This window comes from Lithobates pipiens, unplaced genomic scaffold, assembly GCF_037356315.1.
Source record: "Lithobates pipiens isolate NorthernLeopardFrog02 unplaced genomic scaffold, aLitPip1_a1.2 Scaffold_25, whole genome shotgun sequence".
In the NCBI taxonomy this organism is placed as follows: Eukaryota; Metazoa; Chordata; class Amphibia; order Anura; family Ranidae; genus Lithobates; species Lithobates pipiens.
The window spans coordinates 218,164,122-218,183,498 of NW_027507787.1; the positions used below are offsets into that span (position 1 = coordinate 218,164,122).

General features: G+C 42.7%; 1 protein-coding gene across 2 annotated transcripts in view; it reads left to right on the forward strand.

Moving 5' to 3' along the window:
* Nucleotides 1–15,837, forward strand: part of DPYSL4 (dihydropyrimidinase like 4) — a 109,715-nt gene extending 93,878 nt beyond the window's left edge. For both annotated transcript variants that reach the window (XM_077455555.1, XM_077455554.1), the window contains 2 exons: nucleotides 4,184–4,358; nucleotides 8,608–15,837. In XM_077455555.1, the coding sequence (XP_077311681.1) occupies nucleotides 4,184–4,358; nucleotides 8,608–8,699 (267 nt within the window). In that variant the 3' untranslated portion in view covers nucleotides 8,700–15,837. The remainder of the gene's footprint in view (nucleotides 1–4,183; nucleotides 4,359–8,607) is intronic.
* The last annotated feature ends 3,540 nt before the right edge of the window (nucleotides 15,838–19,377 follow it).

The window sequence follows — 19,377 nt, forward strand, 5'->3', positions numbered from 1 at the left end:
GCCCTCATTTTCACAGGAACGAGTGTTCTGGCTCGTTCAGAGGGAGAGAACGAGGACTGCACATAAGCGGGTTTTGAACAAGCCAGAACACTCGTTTCTGTGAAGCTGGGGGCACACACCCAACATCTGGGTTGTCCTGCCACCCCTACCTAGGAGTTCTCCGTACTGGCTTTAAAGGGGCCATGCATGGCTTACAAGTATGACTTTCTTAAAAGGCTCCTTTTTTAAAACCCGAGCAGTTTTTTTTTTTTCACTCTACTGGGGATACTTGGGCAAGTTTATTGTAAGGCTGGGTTCATACCATTGGGAATTGGAAGCGGGATCTCTGCCTCCAATTCGCAATAGAAGGAGATTTTGACCAGCTCTCTATGGAGTCGGTTCACATATGTCTGCAGCGGGTCTGGTGCACAAAAACGCTGTTTATCTTTTGGTCCATTTCAGGTCAGAATTCATCCCCGATTTCGGGCTGAATTAGGACCTGAAACGGTGAACCAGGACTCACCGGGTCGCTGCTGTGAGCCACATGCGGCTCATGTGTGAACCGAGCCTAAAGGTGAACTAACCCTTAAATTGATATCTGATTGGTTGTTCTAAGTTCGTAATCCCAATTCTACACTCTCTTATAAAATAGGTTTGTGATGGTTTATACAGTAAATGCATATGAATGTCAATGTGAAATAAAGTGGATGTATGGACATAATAAAAAATGAAATATTTGATGCATAGTTGCATTGGTCCAGCTTGGAGCAATGTAACTTGGGGGAGGGGGGGGGGGCGATCAAGGGGTTAACTGTGTTCCCTCTCTGTGTTGGGGGGTAGCTGGGTCAGGGGAGTCGTCAGCACAAGTCTGATCATTGGAGGAGAGCAGGCTGAGAACTGGCCACAGGGTTATTAATAGGGAAGCAGATGAACTGTCAGGAACACCGGGGATTACATAGAATTATATGGTACAGCAGCCACATGTCAAGAATATGAAATGTTAAATTTACCCCTTCTTCAAGCAGTTATGGCAACAGTTTTTTTTACTTTTGGAATAGAAGTTTAAAACATGAATAAAAGGTGAATCTTGTTAGCACTCCCCTTAGTATTAGATGATTTGTCCTAACCTTTGTAACCATCCCTCTTGCTGGATAGCTTAGTCTGCATGTAAATGTGCAGAAATTTATTTAAAAAAAATGTGAAATAAAAAAGCAATTACATATTTCATAATATAGAATAGGTATTAATTCATATTAATTAATTAATATTCATTTTAATGTTTATATGAATTTAATATTAATTAATAATTAATAATAATAACAGTAATAATAATATTAATTAATAATTTAATATTAATATTAACATTAATTCATATGAATAGGTATTAATTAATATAAATAGGTATTAACCCTATACAGTTGCTAGAATTATTATTTTTTCTACAGTATTCCTTTAGCAACCCTAAACTCCATAAAGAGTTAATTAAAAAAAAAATTCTACTTACAATGGATCGGCATAGTTACATAGTTAGTCAGGTTGAAAAAAGACACAAGTCCATCTAGTTCAACCAAAGAATAAAAAAATCATACAATCCCATATGCACAATCCTTCACCCACAATTGATCCAGAGGAAGGCGAAAAACCCCAGCAAAGCATGATCCAATTTGCTACAGCAGGGAAAAAAAATCCCTTCCTGATCCTCCGAGAGACAATAGGATTTTCCCTGGATCAGCTTTACCTATAAATCTGGGTTCACACCTCTGACGGATGCGGCACGCAGCAAGGGTGTGGTGCATCCCAGTTTCCTGTTTCAGGGACGAATCAGAGCCAAATTTTTGCCTGAATTCGGCCCTGAGCCTGATGCCAACAGTCTGTGCAAGCCACTCCGCACCCGCAACGGAGATATGTGAGCCGGCTCCATAGAGAGCCGGTCACAATGTCCTGTCATGAGAATTGGATGCGGAGAAAGCCACATGCAAATTCAATGGGGGGAAGCCACGTCTAATTCGCATAGGTGTGAACCCAGCCTAAATGTTAGCAGCCTTTTGGAAAGCAATCTGCTGAGCTGACCAGAGCCACCTCTGGAGGGAGTCTATTCCACATTTTCACTGCTCTTATGCCGCATACACACGATCGCACATTACGACAACAAAATCCATGGTATTTTTTCAGACGGATGTTGGCTCAAACTTGTCTTGCATACACACAGTCACACACTGTTGTCGGAAATTCCGAATGTCAAGTACGCGGTGATGTACAACAACATACGATGGAACTTCGTGCTTCAGAATTGTGTACACGATCAGAATTTACGCGAACGGATTTTGTTGTCGGAAAATTTGAGAACCAGATCTCAAATTTTGTGCTACGGAAATTCCAATGGAAAATGTCCGATGGAGCCCACACACGGTCAGAATTTGCGACAAAAGGCTCCCATTGAACATTTTCCGTCGGAAAATCCAACCGCGTGTATGGGGCTTTACTGTGAAGAAACCTTTCCGTATTTGGAGAAGAAATATTTTTTCTTCTAGAGAGAGTACCCCGTGTCCTCTGTGATGACCATAAAGTGAATAACTCCAAGTTCACTATATGGACCACTTATATATTTGTACATGTTGATCATACCCCCCCCCCCCCCCCCTTATCTCCTCTTCTCAAGAGTGAATAAATTTAGTTCCTCTAATCTTTCCTCATAGCTGAGCTCCTCCATACCTCTTATCAGTTTGGTTGCCCTTCTCTTCACTTTCTCCAGTTCCCCGATATCCATTTTGAGAACCGGTGCCCAAAATTGAACAGCAGATTCCAGATGAGGTCTTACTAATGATTTGTAGAGGGGCAAAATAATGTCTTGCTCTGTCTGGAGTCCATACCTCTTAATACAAGAAAGGACTTCTCTTTGGAAACCACAGCTTGGCGTTGCATGCTATTATTGAGCTTATGATCTACCAAAACCCCCAGATCCTTCTCCACTATGGATCCCCCCAGTTGTACACCCCCTAGTATGTATGATGCATGCATATTCTTAGCCCCCAAGTGCATAACTTTACATTTCTCAACATTAAACCTCATTTGTCACATAGTTGCCCAATTAGACAGAGCATTGAGGTCGGCTTGTAAATTGGAGGCATCCTGTAAGCCCTTGTACACACGGTCGGACATTCTGACAACAAAATCCGTAGGATTTTTTCCGACTAGATTTTGTCCGAAAATGGTGTTGCATACACACGGTAGGACAAAGTTGTTGGAAAATCCAATCGTTCAGAACGTGATGACCTTTGTTCGTTGCAACTGGACTACGTTGCGGCTAGTAGCCAATAGCTTTGGTCTTGTAATTTGATCTGAGCATGCATGGCACTTTGTCCGATCGGAATTCTCTACAAACGATCAGACAAAGTCTGATCGGACCATGTTGTCAGAAAATGTTATATCCAGCTCTCAAACTTTGTTGGTCGGACATTCCAACGGAAAAAGTCTGATAGAGCCCACACACGGTCGGATTATCCGACAACACGGTCCGATCGGACATTTTCTGTTGGAATTTCCTACCGTGTGTACAAGGGCTTAGGACAGGGGTCTCAAACTGGTGGCCCTCCAGCTTTTGCAAAACTACAAGTCCCATGATGCCTCTGCATGTGGGAGTCATGCTTGTAACTGCCAGCCTTGCAATGCCTCATGGGACTTGTAGTTTTGCAACAGCTGGAGGGCCACCAGTTTGAGACCCTTGGCTTAGGATGTTATTCCACTGCATATCTTGGTGTCATCTGCAAAGACAGAAATTGTACTTTTAATCCCAGACCCTATATAATTTATAAAGGTATTAAAAATTAAGAGTCCCAGCACTGAACCTTGGGGTACACCACCAATAACCTTAGAGCATTCAGAGTAAGAATCATTAAAGTGGAAGTAAACTCCCCTATCGTTTTCAGCCAAGGAAGCTGCCATCTTTGCCTCTGTTTAATCTTCAACCACTATGGTGCTGCGCATGTGATTCGTTATGACACCAGCCATTGGATGGTTTGATAGTTTGGCTGAGAGCACAGCCAATGTGCAGTTAGCATTCCCGGCATGCCTTTTTTTTAAACTGTTTAAATCGATGGGTTTACTTCCACTTTAACCACTACTCTCTAATTTATTTTTTTTTTTTTAGCATGTATACCCTCATAATGAGAATATCTGAATCATGTTTCTGTGTCTCCTGATATAGTTGGCAGAGGTCCGTGGAGTTCCCAGGGGGTTATATGATGGACCTGTCCATGATGTCACAGTGGCTACTACTAAGTCTGTAGCACCCACGCCAACCTCCCGGGTAGCACCGTGTGCTGGAAAAGTGCAAATGGCACCAGTTCGAAATCTTCATCGGTCTGGATTCAGTTTATCAGGTAAGTTAATAACACTAAGATTGTGAGCTCAGAGCCAACTTATAGATGTTACAAGGCTTTTATACTAACACTGCTTTAACCTCTAGAGATCCGCGCTATAGCCGAATGACGGCTACAGCGCGGACCTGCTTTGCCGGGACTACCTCTATTGACGTCGTCCCGTGCACGAGCGACCTGCGCGCCCCCTGAGGGGCGCGCGCGGTGCGCTCTGTGATCGGCGAGTCTATGAGACTCGCCTGATCACGGATCCGAGCAAGGGGTCGATCCCGACCAATTACCACATGATCAGCTGTCAGCCAATGACAGCTGATCATGTGACAAAACAGAGCCGGTAATCGGCCAGCGTATCAGTGCCCACCTGCCCCCTGACAGTGCCACCTATAAAATAAAAAAGTGCCCCCATCAGTGCCACCCATCAGTGCCCACAGTGCCACCCATCAGTGCCCACAGTGCCACCCCACAGTGCCACCTATCAGTGCCCACAATCTGCCTCAACAACAGTGCTGCACCCCAGTGCCACATATCCGTGCCCATCAGTGCCATCTACCAGTGCCCATCAGTGCCGCCCATCAGTGCCCAGCAGTGCCACCTATCAGTGCCAATCAGTCCCATCTATCAGTGGTACCTATCAGTGCCCCTTGGTGACACCCATCCGTGACACCCATCAGTGCCATCTTATCTGTGCCCATCTTTGCCCATCAGTGCCACCTTATCTGTGCCCATCAATACTGCCTTATCTGTGCCAAACGGTGCCACCTTATCTGTGCCTATTAGTGCCGCCTTAACTGTGCCGATCAGTGCCCACCAGTGCAGCCTATCAGTGCCCACCAGTGCCGCCTCATCAGCGCATTTCAATGAAGGAGAAAAATTACCTGTTTGCAAAATTTTATAACAAACTATGAAACATGATTTTTTTTTTTTTTTGCATCTTTTTTTGTTTGTTTAGCAAAAAATAAAACTCCCAGCTGTAACTAAATACCACCAAAAGAAAGCTGAAAAATGATAAAAATTTCATTTGTTTACAGTGTTGTATGACCGCACAATTGTCATTCAAAGTGCATCAGCGCTGAAAGCTGAAAATTGGTCTGGGCAGGAGGAGGGTTTAAGTGCCCAGTAAGCAAGTGGTTAAAGAGACCCCATCGTCCGACCATTCATTTCAACAACAATCCTCCCATGAGATTATTTGTACATTCAACATATTTTATGCATAATATCTACCTGTAAAATCCTCTCTTGTGTAGACATGGGAAAGCCATAAGACTGCTGTTGGGTGCCACTATCTTGGATATGAAGCCAATAGCCCCAGCAGACTCTGATATAGAGCTGTCCCTCTTTAACCATTTGCCTACTGGGAACTTTTACCCCCTTCCTTCTCAATTTTTAGCTTTCAGCACTGTCACACTTTGAATGACATTTTTATAATTTTGTTCACATGAATAGAGCTTTCTTTTGGTGGCATTTAATCACCACTGTTTTTATTTATTTTTATTTTTTTGCTAAACAAACAAAAAAAAGACAGAAAAATGTTGGAAAAAAAAACAAAAACATTTTTCATAGTTTGGTATAAAATTTTGCAAACAGCTAATTTTTGACCTTCACTGATGTGCACTGATCAGGCTTCACTGATAGGCACTGTTGAGGCAGCACTAATGAGGCGGAACTGATGGGCACTGATAGGTGGCACTAATGAGGCAGCACTAATGAGATGGCACTGATAGGTGGCACTGATAGGTGGCACTGATGGGCACCGATGAGGCTGCACTGATAGGTGGCACTTATGAGCACTGATAGGTAGCACTGTTGGGCACTGGTATGCAGCACTGATAGGTGGTACTGATTGGCAGCACTGATAGGCAACACTGATAAGCACTGATTGGCAACACTGATGAGCACTGGTGGGCACTGTTGGAACTGCACTGATGATCAGTGCCCCGATTATCAGTGTAGATGTCCCTTTAACACAAGCCAGTTATTGTCTCTCTTCTCCTCAGGCTGCTTGTGGAAAGAAAAGCTGATAGCTGGCTTGTGTTTACATCCATGATCAGCTGCCATTGGACATAGCGGCCCTTTACGCTGATCTGTGATCAGTTGAGTCCGACGGGCAGGGTGCGCGTGGGAAGCGCAATCACGGGAGGACATCCATGTATGTCCACCACAACCGTTTTTCGGCTATAGCACGGGTGGAAAGTGTTCAATTTGCTCCCCGGCCCAATCAGTTGCATAAAAGGTTATGTAGCGATGGAAAGGGTGGTGGAGCTGGGCCAGCACAGAGTAATTAGATACAAAAGAGGAGAAGCCTATGATATGCAAGGAGGGAGGAGCTGTGCTAGGGAATTGACCCAGGAGAAGCCATATTTACTAGCAAGTTTAAAAGCACATTGCAAGTGAATAAAAAAAATTTTTTTATGAAAAGGAAAAACAGTGCAGCAGTGTTCATTTTGGCAGCAAATTTCAATTTAGTTTTAGTCTTATGCCCTGTACACGCGGTCGGACTTTCCGACGGAAAATGTGCGATCGGATCGTGTGTGGGCTCCATCTGACTTTTTCCGTCGGAATTTCCGACACACAAAGTTTGAGAGCAGGATCTAAAATCGTGTGTAGACAATTCCGACTGATAATAAATCACAAAACGAAAGCTATTGGCTACTGGCCCATTTATAGTCCCAATGTACGTGGTTTACATCACCTCGTTCTGAACAATCGGATTTTCCGACCACTTTGTGCGACCGCGTGTATGCAAGACAAGTTTGGGCCAAAATCTGAAAAAATCCATCGGATTTTGTCATCGGAAAGTCCGACTGTGTGTACGGGGCATAAGTCTTAGGACTAAAATGGCATTTTAGTTTTAGTCCCATTTTAGTCTTCTGCAATTGTTTTAGTTTTATTCGTATTTAGTCGACTAAATCTCCAGTACATTTTAGTCGTCTGAAATCGAATGTGTGTAATTAAATTGTAAGGCATTAGTTAACATTTCTCTGTAATTTCCAAACTCATTATATAATGCTGGAGTGAAAATCTCATATGTTATTATTTAAGGTATTGAGGTATTAACATGCACTAAAGGCCAGTGTTAATTTTGAAGTCAAATTTCAATTTAGTTTTAGTCTTAGTCTTTTGACTACAATGCCATTTTAGTTTTAGTCCTATTTTAGTCATCTCAATTGTTTTAGTTTTAGTTGCATTTTAGTCGACTTATGCCGCGTACACACAACTGGACTTTCCGGCAGACTAGGTCCGACAGTCTTCCTGACGTACTCTCGGCAGAGTTCCGACGGACTTTCTGAATGAATTGAATTCGCCACACACAAGCACACCAAAGTCAGACGGATTTGAACGTGATGACGTACGACTGGACTAGAATAAGGAAGTTCATAGCCAATAGCTGCCCTAGCATACAGGCGAGCGGATTTCTCCATAGGAACCGGCGGAGTTCCGGCGGAAAAATTTGAAACATGTTCTATTTCTAAAGTCTGTCAGTTAAGTCGGTTAAGTTAAGTGGATGATGGGGTCTCTTTGGAAAAGGCGTTTCAATATACAGTACATGCATCATTTTTGTTATATGATTGGGGTTTGTCCTTGGCCATCAGCCATAACATTATGACCACTGAGAGGCAAAGTGAATAACATTGATTATAATCCTGCAATGGGGGTTATTTATGAAAGGCAAATCCACTTTGCACTGCAAGTGCACTTGGAAGTTCAGTCGCTCTAAATCTAAGGGGTAGATCTGAAATGAGGGGAAGCTCTGCTGATTTTATCATCCAATCATGTGCAAGCTAAAATGCTGTTTTTTTATTTTCCTTACATGTCCCCCTCAGATCTACAGTGACTTTACTTGCAGTGCAAAGTGGATTTTCCTTTAGTAAATAACCCCCACTGGCACCTGGATGTGGGTAAAGTGCTACACAAATGGTTGGCGCTATATAAATCCTGTATAGTTAAAATAATATTGATGGCTTGGGGCCAGATACCACAGCATACCTTCAGAGGTCTAGTGGAGTCCATGCCTCGATGGGTCAGGGCTGTTTTGGCTGCAAAAGGGGGGCCTTACTCAATATTAGATGGGTAGTAATATTATGGTGGGTGGTCATGTTGTTATGGCTGATCGGTATATATGTATATACAGTAAATATATTCAGTATTCACATAATATACACATATGCATACATATACAGTATACACAATGTGTAAAATCCAATAGAAGGATTAACAGAATAATAAATATATCTGCCCGCATATTCTTTTGCAGGATCCCAAACTGATGATCACATCCCGAGACGCAATACTCAGAAAATTTCAGAACCCCCTGGTGGTCGCTCTAATATTACTTCACTTTCATAGTACTGGATACAAGTGGATTTCACAGCCATTTAAAAGTGGAGAGGAGCTCACAAGAGTCTGCATGATGATTTTGTGAACAATTACCCTTGAGGCAAAGATCCCCACTGGCCCTGATCCACATATGTGTATGGTGTCTAATAGGGGAGAAGGTTAGCATTATAGAAGGATGTAAGCACTGTTTTGTTTTTGAGACTACGTGATATAGTCAATTGTTGGCTTTAAAGTGCCCCTTTTCCTGCTCACAATGGAGACAGTCAACTTTCTGGTAAAAGAAAACCGTGTACCTTAAACTTTCATTGGGAACCTTGTGACAACAATGCATGCCTAGTCTGGGTCAACTACTAACGTTGACATTGCCAGTTGGGGTGGTGTGTCTTGGAGAATGTTTGGGTCCACAATGACATCCGTGGGCCTTATCAACTCTACTAATTTGGCTTTTATTATATGAACTGATCTGAGACTTGGTAAACTTTTAGTATGAATCTAAATAAATCAGATGCCAAAGCTACTTTTAGCGCCAGTCTGGGCCATCACTATGTAGACAGACATGGCTACCTACACTCCGTTTCATTGGTATTTTTTACATCAATGAGGCGAATGTTCTCTTGTAAAGATAACCTCTTATGAGTATTATTTTAGTATAAGATTGCTTCCTCTCCTGAGTCTCACTGGCATCTTGTAAACTACTAACACTCAGTTGATGTTATAGTATGGTTATGTTCTAGTTCAGCACAATATCTGCCTTTACTGTTTTTCACTTGTTCCCTTCAACATCACTGGAATATAACTTTGGTTTACCTACCGGGGCTAAGTGATTTTTTTTATAGGGTCCTCCCTATAGGTGATAGATATCTCCTGACAAAAGATTACCTTGAGTTCCATACCCATGTTATCGCTAATGCCTCATACACACGATCGGACTTTCCGCCAACAAACCCGTGGATTTTTGTTCGAAGGGTGTTGGCTCAAACGTGTCTATCATACACACGGTCACACAAATGTTGGCCAACAATTATGAATGTTGTAACGCGGTGACATACAAGACGTACCACGAGCCGAGGAAAAGGAAGTTCAATAGCCAGTGCGGCTCCTTCTGCTTGATTCCGAGCATGCGTGAACTTTTGTGCGCCAGACTTGTGTACACACGATCTGACTTTCCGACAACAACGTTTTGTTGGAGGAAAATTTGAGAACCTGCTATCAAAAATTTGTTGGTGGAAAGTCCGACAGCAAATGTTCGATGGAGCATACACACGGTCAGACTTTCCGACAACAAGCTCACATCCAACATTTCCTGTCGGAAAGTCCGACCCTGTGTACGCGGCATTAGCCTTCATTCACACTGAACACGGCTTTCAAATCGTGCAACTTCTTCTGAACTTGCAGGATTTCAAAGCCACATTTCAGTCCGACTTTCGAGGTCTGATTTGAAAGACATCTGTGCGGGCTCATGCAAAGATGTCTATTGGAGTGGCCCCCCGAAGTCGCCAAAACGAGTGCAGGAACTACTTTTGGAAAACGGTGCTGCGCCGCAAATTCGGCATCCCACTGATTGGGACGGTGCCCTTGCCGGCAAGAGGCTGTGATTTGATATGTGATTTGACCTGTCAAACCGCATGTCAAATAACGCCCATGTTAAAGCACAAAGAAAATGACCAGCTATTAAGCTGATTCTGGTGCAGTGAAGCTGTTACTATTGAGTCACCACCCTGAAAGTAGTAGTTGATTTGTAGGTTGAAGAATATTAGCTTCTATCAAAAAATAATTAAATAGGTGCTTGCTTTATGCCAGACTTTATTTGAGTTGTTCACACATGGTCCCCCCTCCCGTGGATAATGGAAATATGGCTTTCTCTTTTGAGTTTAATTGGGAAACTGTGCCATAATAGAAATATCATTGTAAAAGTTCCTACTAAGAGTTCCAATCTCATGTTGGCCTGGCCCACGATATGGCTGACTTCATTGTGTAAATGACGGGTGCACTCTAAAGCAAACATATTGAATAATTTCACTTTAAGGAAGCCAAAATTGCTGCCAACAAGCAGCAATCCTATTGTAATGATTGGATTGTTTGTTGCACAAGAAATGTTTAAACACATTCCAAGCAAAACACGTATTTCAGGTAATAAGTATGGTGGTTGTATCCTGTAACCAAAGCCCAGTTCTGGAAGATGGTAACTATATTCCATACAGATTTCTTTTTATCACTCTATCTAACATAAGTGCTATCTCAAGTCAACCGTGCATGTGTATAACCCAATGACAACAAACAACTGTACTGTATTAATTATATATCTATATGCAAATTATGTTTTTCTTTGGTTAAGTGTGAAAGGTACTTAAGTAACTGTACAGTATATGAGGATTGGCAAGTGTTGCTTAAAAATTAGCCAGGTACAAGATTGCCCAATGTGAAAATTGTATTGATAAAAGTACAGGCTGCGATTATTTATACTGGGAATGTACTGCTACGTGGCATTGTGCAGATTCTTGGGTACCTATAACCTTAATACAACAGTTGGCTGACTTATCAGGAAATCTATGCATACTATGAGACATCAGCAGACCCACTTGAAAATGGATCCTGATAGATGATGGCTATAAACACTTGCAATCTGAACGGGTGCATATTAAAAGTAATTGCGTGATGATCAATATAGTCCAAATATCTTAATTTTAGAACTGCTTCTGACAATGTAGCCTTAAGCCTCGTACACACGATGCGATTGTTGCCAGGGGATTGTCTGTTGACAGACTGTTGTCCTAAAATATTACCATTAGTACGCTCCGTTTGACAATTGTTGTCCAACTTTTGGCCACCAAATGTTGGATGACAGGCTAGTAATTTTTGGTGGACAACGATCTGTTGCCTGATTTTCGTATAGTCAGTACACAAATCCGTCACACAAAAGTCGAAAGTACACACATGCAGGCTCGGAAACAATGCTCACCAAACACAAAATTAGCAGAAGGGGCCCAAAGGGTGGCGCTCAAGAGTTGAAATGTCTCGTAGTACGTCACTACATTCGTGTTTGTAGCATGACAATTGTGTACCATTAGTATGCAAGACAAGATCCTGGCACATGCCCTTAAGACAAATCAGAGTTGCGTGACAAGTCATTCCCCATGTTTTCCTTTAATAACCATTCATATATGTGCGATTTAAAGTTGCAACGACTTCAGAGAAGTTTATGCACTACTTTGGTCTGACTTTCATGCAACTTGAGGGCCATAGACTTCAATGTTAACCTTCAAAAGTTGCATGAAAGTCGTACCTGAATGGTATACAATGCAACAGTTGTCCATTATCACTGGTCAAAGCCAAAGTCATATCCAAGTTGTACCCATCCAAAGTCGGGTCAAAGTTGGATCAAATTTGCATTCCAAAGTCGGCGCAACTTTGGAGTCATACAAGTGTGAATGGAGCCTTAAAGCAGGGGTCTGCCCAAAAAAATAAAAAAATTAAAAGCCAGCAACTACACATACTGCAGCTTCTGACTTTTAATAATAGGACACTTACCTGTCCTGGTGTCCAGCGATGTCGGCACTGCAGCTGATGTTTCCATTAGCTATCAGGTTCTGCCGCTGCAATTGTGGGTAAGGGAACCCAGCAGTGTAGCCTTAAGGCTTCACGCTGGGAACTCTACTGCGCATGTGCAAAGCCCCGCTCCTCTCTACTACTGGCCCGGCGACAGGGAGAAGAGGAGGGAGTCCCGCGGTGACATCATAGGCCATGGCCTGGACTTCCAGAAATGGGAACAGGATACCTGTCAAAGACAGGTATCCTGCCCCCCCTCCCCTGAAAGGTGCCAATTGTGGCACCAGAGGGGGAGAGGAGACAAATTAGCGGAAGTTACACTTTTGGGTGGAACTCCGCTTTAATGTCTGATTCTCAACAGACACAAGAATTACTTCCAGTAGGCGGATAATGAAATATTGATCACACTGATGATGAATGGCCTTGTTTATCAACAAAGTCATGCTATGAATTTTCATTTAATTAGTACAGTTTTTATCCAAAAATAAAATACAATACAATACATACATCACTTCCAAAGTTGTATATCAAAGAATTTTTGTAAATTGAGTAACCTCTTAATTTTCATTATGAGACTAGTATGCAATAAAAAACAGATGATCATTTGTGCGATAGTCTCATTGTGTGTACGACCCTTTAGTGCTGCAGAAGTTGTAAAGAATTTGAAACTAAGATGCTATGGTGACTTGTATATTCATACTATAAAGCGCTGTGTAAAAAAAAAAAAAAAAAAATCAGCCTACAGTAAATAATTAAAACAATTCTGCTTGATCAATATGGTTTATCTACATCCCGAAACATAACTTTTTTTTAACATTTGGCAATCTTGTACAATAAGTGTGGATGAGTTATCAACATGTATTCACCTTAACATTCAAAAAGCTAAGTCATTTACATATTCTAGAACTGTAAGGATGAGCTGTGATATGGATTATGAGAAATATACTGGTGCTTTAATATTTTAGCTGAAAATGGAAATCAGGACCTAATATTATGGGTGTCATTTTTTTCTTTTTTTTGGGATAGCTATGTTAAATATTTGCTAAAAATCTTTTTTTTTTTTTTTTTTTTTTTATTGCTTAACAGATACAGATATTTAATCTTTTTCTAAGAAAATCATAGCTGTATATATCTGTGGGATTGGAACAAGTGGTGGGCAACAAGAGGTCCAGAGGCAATATGTAGCCCTTAACCCTGTGTCATACAACCTTAACAGTCCCAAACTCTACAATTTGTGGTTGGTTAAAGTCCAATGTCCAAGCATTACCCAAACTTACCTCAGATCTCCATCTTACCCTCCAGAACGGATGTTCTCCACCAGGCATCTGTGAAACCTTAGGGCTCCTCCAGAGGTTGTTATGGGTTCCTTGAGCAATAAGCAAATTCTACCTCTAGGATTAGTAAGCACTAACACCTATGATCTTTTAAGCCATGGGTGCTCAACCTGTGGCCCTCCAGCTGTTGCAGAACTACAAGTCCTATCATTCCTCTGTCTTTGGGAGTCATGCTTGTAATGACCAGCCTTGCAATGCCTCATGGGACTTGTAGTTTTGAAACAGCTGGAGGGCCACAGGTTGAGCACCCATGTTTTAAGGTATCTGTAATGCGTGTGGTGGTATTCTTCCCACGGACCACCAATTTGAGAAGCATTCTTCCCACTAACCTTCATGATAATGTACCATCAGTTGTAGATATGTATTGGTAGAGGAGTTCCCTATGTTACGCACAGTCTGATGCCTGGGTCAGGAAATATAGCTGGCTGGTGTTTCTTCTGCCTATAGCAAGCCTCATTCCTTTGTGGCAAGTAGACCTACCAGTGTTTGGTTGCCTCCCGGGTCTTAGAACACAATGCTGTAGTTACTGACCAAATAGCAGTCGGACTGAGACATGGAAGCAAGCGTAGTTCAAAAATAGTTCCTAAGTCAGTGCTGGTAGCAAGTAAGCGCAGTCCAGTTAACAATCCGAGGTCAAGTTCAGGCGGCAATTTAATAAGTAATCTGGTACTAGATAAAAGTTGGCAAACAAGGGAATGCAAGATAATAGCAATGGTCAGCCAGGGAAACAAACAGGGAGCCAGAAACCTAATGCTATCACAAACACAGTGACACAGTTTGATATGGTTTCAATAACGTGCCCCCTGCACTGAGGACCAATCCAGCTTGGGGGCATGTGGCCAGACCCGTTACCCCGAAACTGGTGGAATCAGCTTGGAGTTAGAGAAGACTCATTAACCCTTAGCGGATGGGAGAAGTTGTAAGGCTGCCCAACACGCTGATCAAGAAAAAGGTATGTCACAATAAAGAGGTTGAGAAAGTCTACTCTAGAAAATGTCCTAATGTTTTTTTCTTTTTTGCTTGCTTCCTGTACTGGTATCACCAGGCTTGTAATAATTTTGCAGGAGCAGCTGCTGGGAGCTCATATTGATGTAGGCAGGCCCATATAGTTGCAACTCCCAAGAGCTATTTTTCTAAACACACGGAATTTTGCTGGGAAAGTAATCCATAAATGCATGTCGAGAGGAACAGAGAGGGTTGGGTAGATGCTGAGTTCTGTAGTGCAGCAAGGCAGGGCTGATGAAATCCAGTGTAGAGAAGGCATTGTGTTGTCAGCCCAATTAGTTACTATAAACCATGAGTCTATGTATGGCCGAGAGGTACCGAGTATGTTTTCTTTTCCTGACATACACTTGAAACTGTTGATGGAAAACATATTGCAGATATCTGCTGATATCATCGTATTCTAGATCTTGTAGGACCAGGGGCGGACTGACAACTCATGGGGCCCCCGGGCAATAGGAGATTATGGGGCCCCCAGGCAATCAGACTTTATGGGGCCACACAGTATACACAAACACACACACGCACACACAGTATACAATCACACAGTATACACAGACATGTTTCTATTGGGTGAGAAGGTACTGGAGAGGTGGGGCAGCTATAATCTCTGGATTTTTAGACCAAAAGGATGTCGGTAAGGGACATGTCAGAGACAGATGTAAAAAAAAAGTTTTTTACATACTTTCCCTGGTTTTACTGAGGCTGGCAACCCTGATGGGGCCCCCTAGTGGCATGGGGCCCTCAGGCAGTGCCTGAGTGGCCCAATGGTCAATCCGCCCCTGTGTAGGACCTCAACAGCTGAGGGGTGAATGGTTACTATAACATAGCCAGTATTAAATCTGGATTTCATGTTGTTCATTGGTTTTTGGAGAGCCCTTCGAGGCTTACCACTGATTTAAACAAATCCACAATTCCATCTCAAACAGATCATTGTAAATGACCATCGTCATATAGAGTTTATGGTCTAGATTTTACTTGTGGCCATACATTTGTAATTTTCCTACAGAGCAGCAGAGTTATAGATAACATTCTTGATTATTTTCTTAGTCTCATTTTAAATTTTACTAGGCTAATGCAGTTCCTTTTCACCTCACAATGTAAAACATTTAGTTCCAACAGAGCACATTCCACTGGACATCTAGCACTGTTAGCAGTTAGGTACCGTTCGTCATGAATATTGTTTATATTATTGTCAAGCTATGCATGTTTCTATATGACACATGTTTTTTCTTATTTGTTATGAATAAAGTTTGTTGAAAGCGGTCTGCATTCTGATTGGCATGTGTGGATGGGTGATCTGCAGAGGAATTACAAGTTCAAACAAATTTTTAAAAACTTTGATAGTACAATGACTTCAACTGACTTTACCTGGCTAATGTATGTAAGTAAAAAGCCCAAATAGCATTAACCGATAACATTATTCTATGTAACTTCCTGACACTAATCTCACATTTTTTATAAAATAAAATAAATGTAAAATGTTTAAAAAAATAGTAGAATGTACTTGCCAGGGGGGGCATGGCCGAGACGGGCATGCAGTAAGATGTGCCTCTGCAAGCTTTGCCGAGAATCATGCTGAATTCTGTCCATAGCACCGCCGTCCTGCCTTGCACCGATTCGGGACACACCGCTGGCGGCCGCCATGCCTCTAAACTCCTTGGCTCGTTATACTTCTTGCCCTGGTATGTCAAAAAGAGGACATGGCCTTCGTCATCCGCCCTACTCCCCCGGCCAGCAAACGGGGCCGCACAGCGTCTCTTTTCAAAGGCTGATAAGGACCCCCCTGCCACCCAAGGCTGTTGATCCTGGAGGGATTGAGCCTGATGATGACCCGGGAGACCTGGATTCCACCCCCTTGCTGCTCACTGATCTTCCTGCCTTCTCACGCGTGAGTACACACAGCACCATGCTTCCAATATGGTAGGGATTGACCAGCAGGCCAACACTGATCCTGAACCTACCCTATGGCCTGGTTGACGCCTATGCATTTTTTAGTGCATTTTCAGTTTTGCAGAAACACACTACAGTCCATTTAACATGGTTTTCTATTATTATACAGGATTTATATAGTGCCAACAGTTTGTGCAGCACTTAACAAAATGAAGGCAGACATTACAGTTACAATATCTCACAAAAGTGAGTACACCTCTCACATTTTTGTAAATATTTTATTCTAACTTTTCATGTGACAACACTGAAGAAATTACACTTTGCTACAATGTAAAGTAGTGAGTGTACAGCTTGTATAACAGTGTACATTAGCTGTCGCCTCAAAATAACTCAACACACAGCCATTAATGTCTAAATTGCTGGCAACAAAAGTGAGTACACCCCTACATGAAGATATTAAAATTGGGCACAGTTAGCCATTTTCCCTCCCCGGTGTCATGTGACTTCTTAGTGTTACAAGGTCTGAGGTGTGAATGGGGAGCAGGTGTGTTAAATTTGGTGTTATCGCTCTCAGTCTCTCATACTGGTCACTGGAAGTTCAACATGGCACCTCATGGCAAAGAACTCTCTGAGGATCTGAAAAAAGAATTGTTACTCTACATAAAGATGACCTAGGCTATAAGAAGATTGCCAAGACCCTGAAACTGAGCTGCATGACCATGACACTCCCACCACCATGCTTGACTGCTAGGCAAGACACACTTTTCTTTGTACTCCTCACCCGGTTACCGCCACACATGCTTGACACCATCTGAACCAAATACATTTATCTTGGTCTCATCGGACCACAGAACATGGTTCCAGTAATCCATGTCCTTAGTCTGCTTGTCTTCAGTAAACTGTTTGTGGGCTTTATTGTGCATCTTCTGAAAAGGCTTCCTTCTGGGACGACAGCCATGCAGACCAGTTTGATGCAGTGTGCGGCGTATGGTCTGAGCACTGACAGGCTGACCCCCCACCCCTTCAACCTCTGCAGCAATGCTGGCAGCACTCATATGTCTATTTCCCAAAGACAACCTCTGGATATGATGCTGAGCATGTGCAATCAACTTCTTTGGTTGACCATAGCGAGGCCTGTTCTGAGTGGAACCTGTCCTGTTAGGCCCCTTACACACGGGACGGATCAGTAATGATCCGCCCCGTGATGATCCGCTCGCTCAGCGGGGATCGCTCCGTTGTCCCCGCTGAGCCGGCTGCGGACAGGGCGGTCTCCGCACAATGTGCAGGGACCACCCTGTCAGATCTCCGCTCTCCTCTATGGGGATCGGATGCGCACGGACCGTCTGTCCGTGTTCATCTGATCCGCTCTGCAGACGGATAGAAAAATAGGATTTTCCTCCGTCTGCAGAATCGGACAGTAGCGGAGGCGGACGAAATCGGGTGTCTGCGGATGTTCATCCGCAGACACCCGCTATCCCATAGGGATGAATGTATGCCCGTATTTCATCCGCAAACGGATGGATGAAATACGGACATATCGTCCGCATGTGTTAAAGGGGCCTTAAAGTTCTTTATGGTCTTGGCCACCATGCTGCAGCTCAGTTTCAGGATCTTGACAATCTTCTTATAGTCTGGGCCATCTTTATGTAGAGCAAAAATTCTTTTTTTTTCCAGATCCTCAGAGAGTTCTTTGCCATGAGGTGCCATGTTGAACTTCCAGTGACCAGTATGAGAGAGTGAGAGGGATAACACCAAATTTAACACACCTGCTCCCCATTCACACCTGAGACCTTGTAACTCTAACGAGTCACATGGCAGCGGGGAGGGAAAATGGCTAATTGGGCTCAATTTGGACATTTTCACTTAGGGGTGTACTCACTTTTGTTGCCAGCAGTCTAGACTTTAATGGCTGTGTGTTGAGTTATTTTAAAAGGACAGCAAATTTACACTGTTATACAAGCTGTACACTCACTACTTTACATTGTAGCAAAGTGTCATTTCTTCAGTGTTGTCACATGAAAAGATATAATAAAATATTTACAAAAATGTGAGGGGTGTACTTACTTTTGTGAGATACTGTATATGATTCACCAATACTATTCACTAAGGAGGAAGATTTCATATTTTTTTTTGCACTTACGTTTGGTAATATTGTGGACTCACTTATGAATTGAATACACATGTTGCACTTTTAAGGACTTTTTTTAGTTTTATGTGTCTTAATTGTGAGATTGTGATTTTGCCATGTTGTTGCGATTTTTTTCAAAGTACACATTTTGTTTCACATTTTCACTTATATTTGTGTATTCACTTATATTATTCACCAAGGACACTAAGGAGGAAGGCTTCAGATTTTGCTTGCACTTTATAATTGAACACAATTTTTATTGACACTACTAAGGGCACTAAGCACAACAACATACTCTCATTATATAATAGTGAGAATTATGCTGCGTACACACGATCTGATTTTCCGGCAGACTTGGTCCAGCGGACAATCCGCCGGACTTTGCAGTGGAGGTCCGCTGGACTTTCCGAACGAGCGGAATTGCACACACACAAACGGACTTTCCGCCGGACTTTTGGCGGAGGTCCGATTGACTTTCCAAATGAACGGACTTGCCCACACACGGACTAAAGTCCGTTCATTTTGAACGTGACTCCAGGTACGACGGCACTAGAGAAGGAAGTCAATCTCGCCACTTTCATCGTCGAGATTGACATCTTGCGAGCCACGTCACCTGGTATGAGTTTTAAGGGTAAACCCCTACGCCAAAAAAATGGTCTGGGGGTCCCCCCAAGATCAATACCAGACCTAAGGGCCTGGTGTACAGTACCCTGTAGCCGTGAACCAGTGTGATAGGATCACGCTGGAAACATTCTCGCGGGCAGGTGCTGTATTTGCCGTTGCG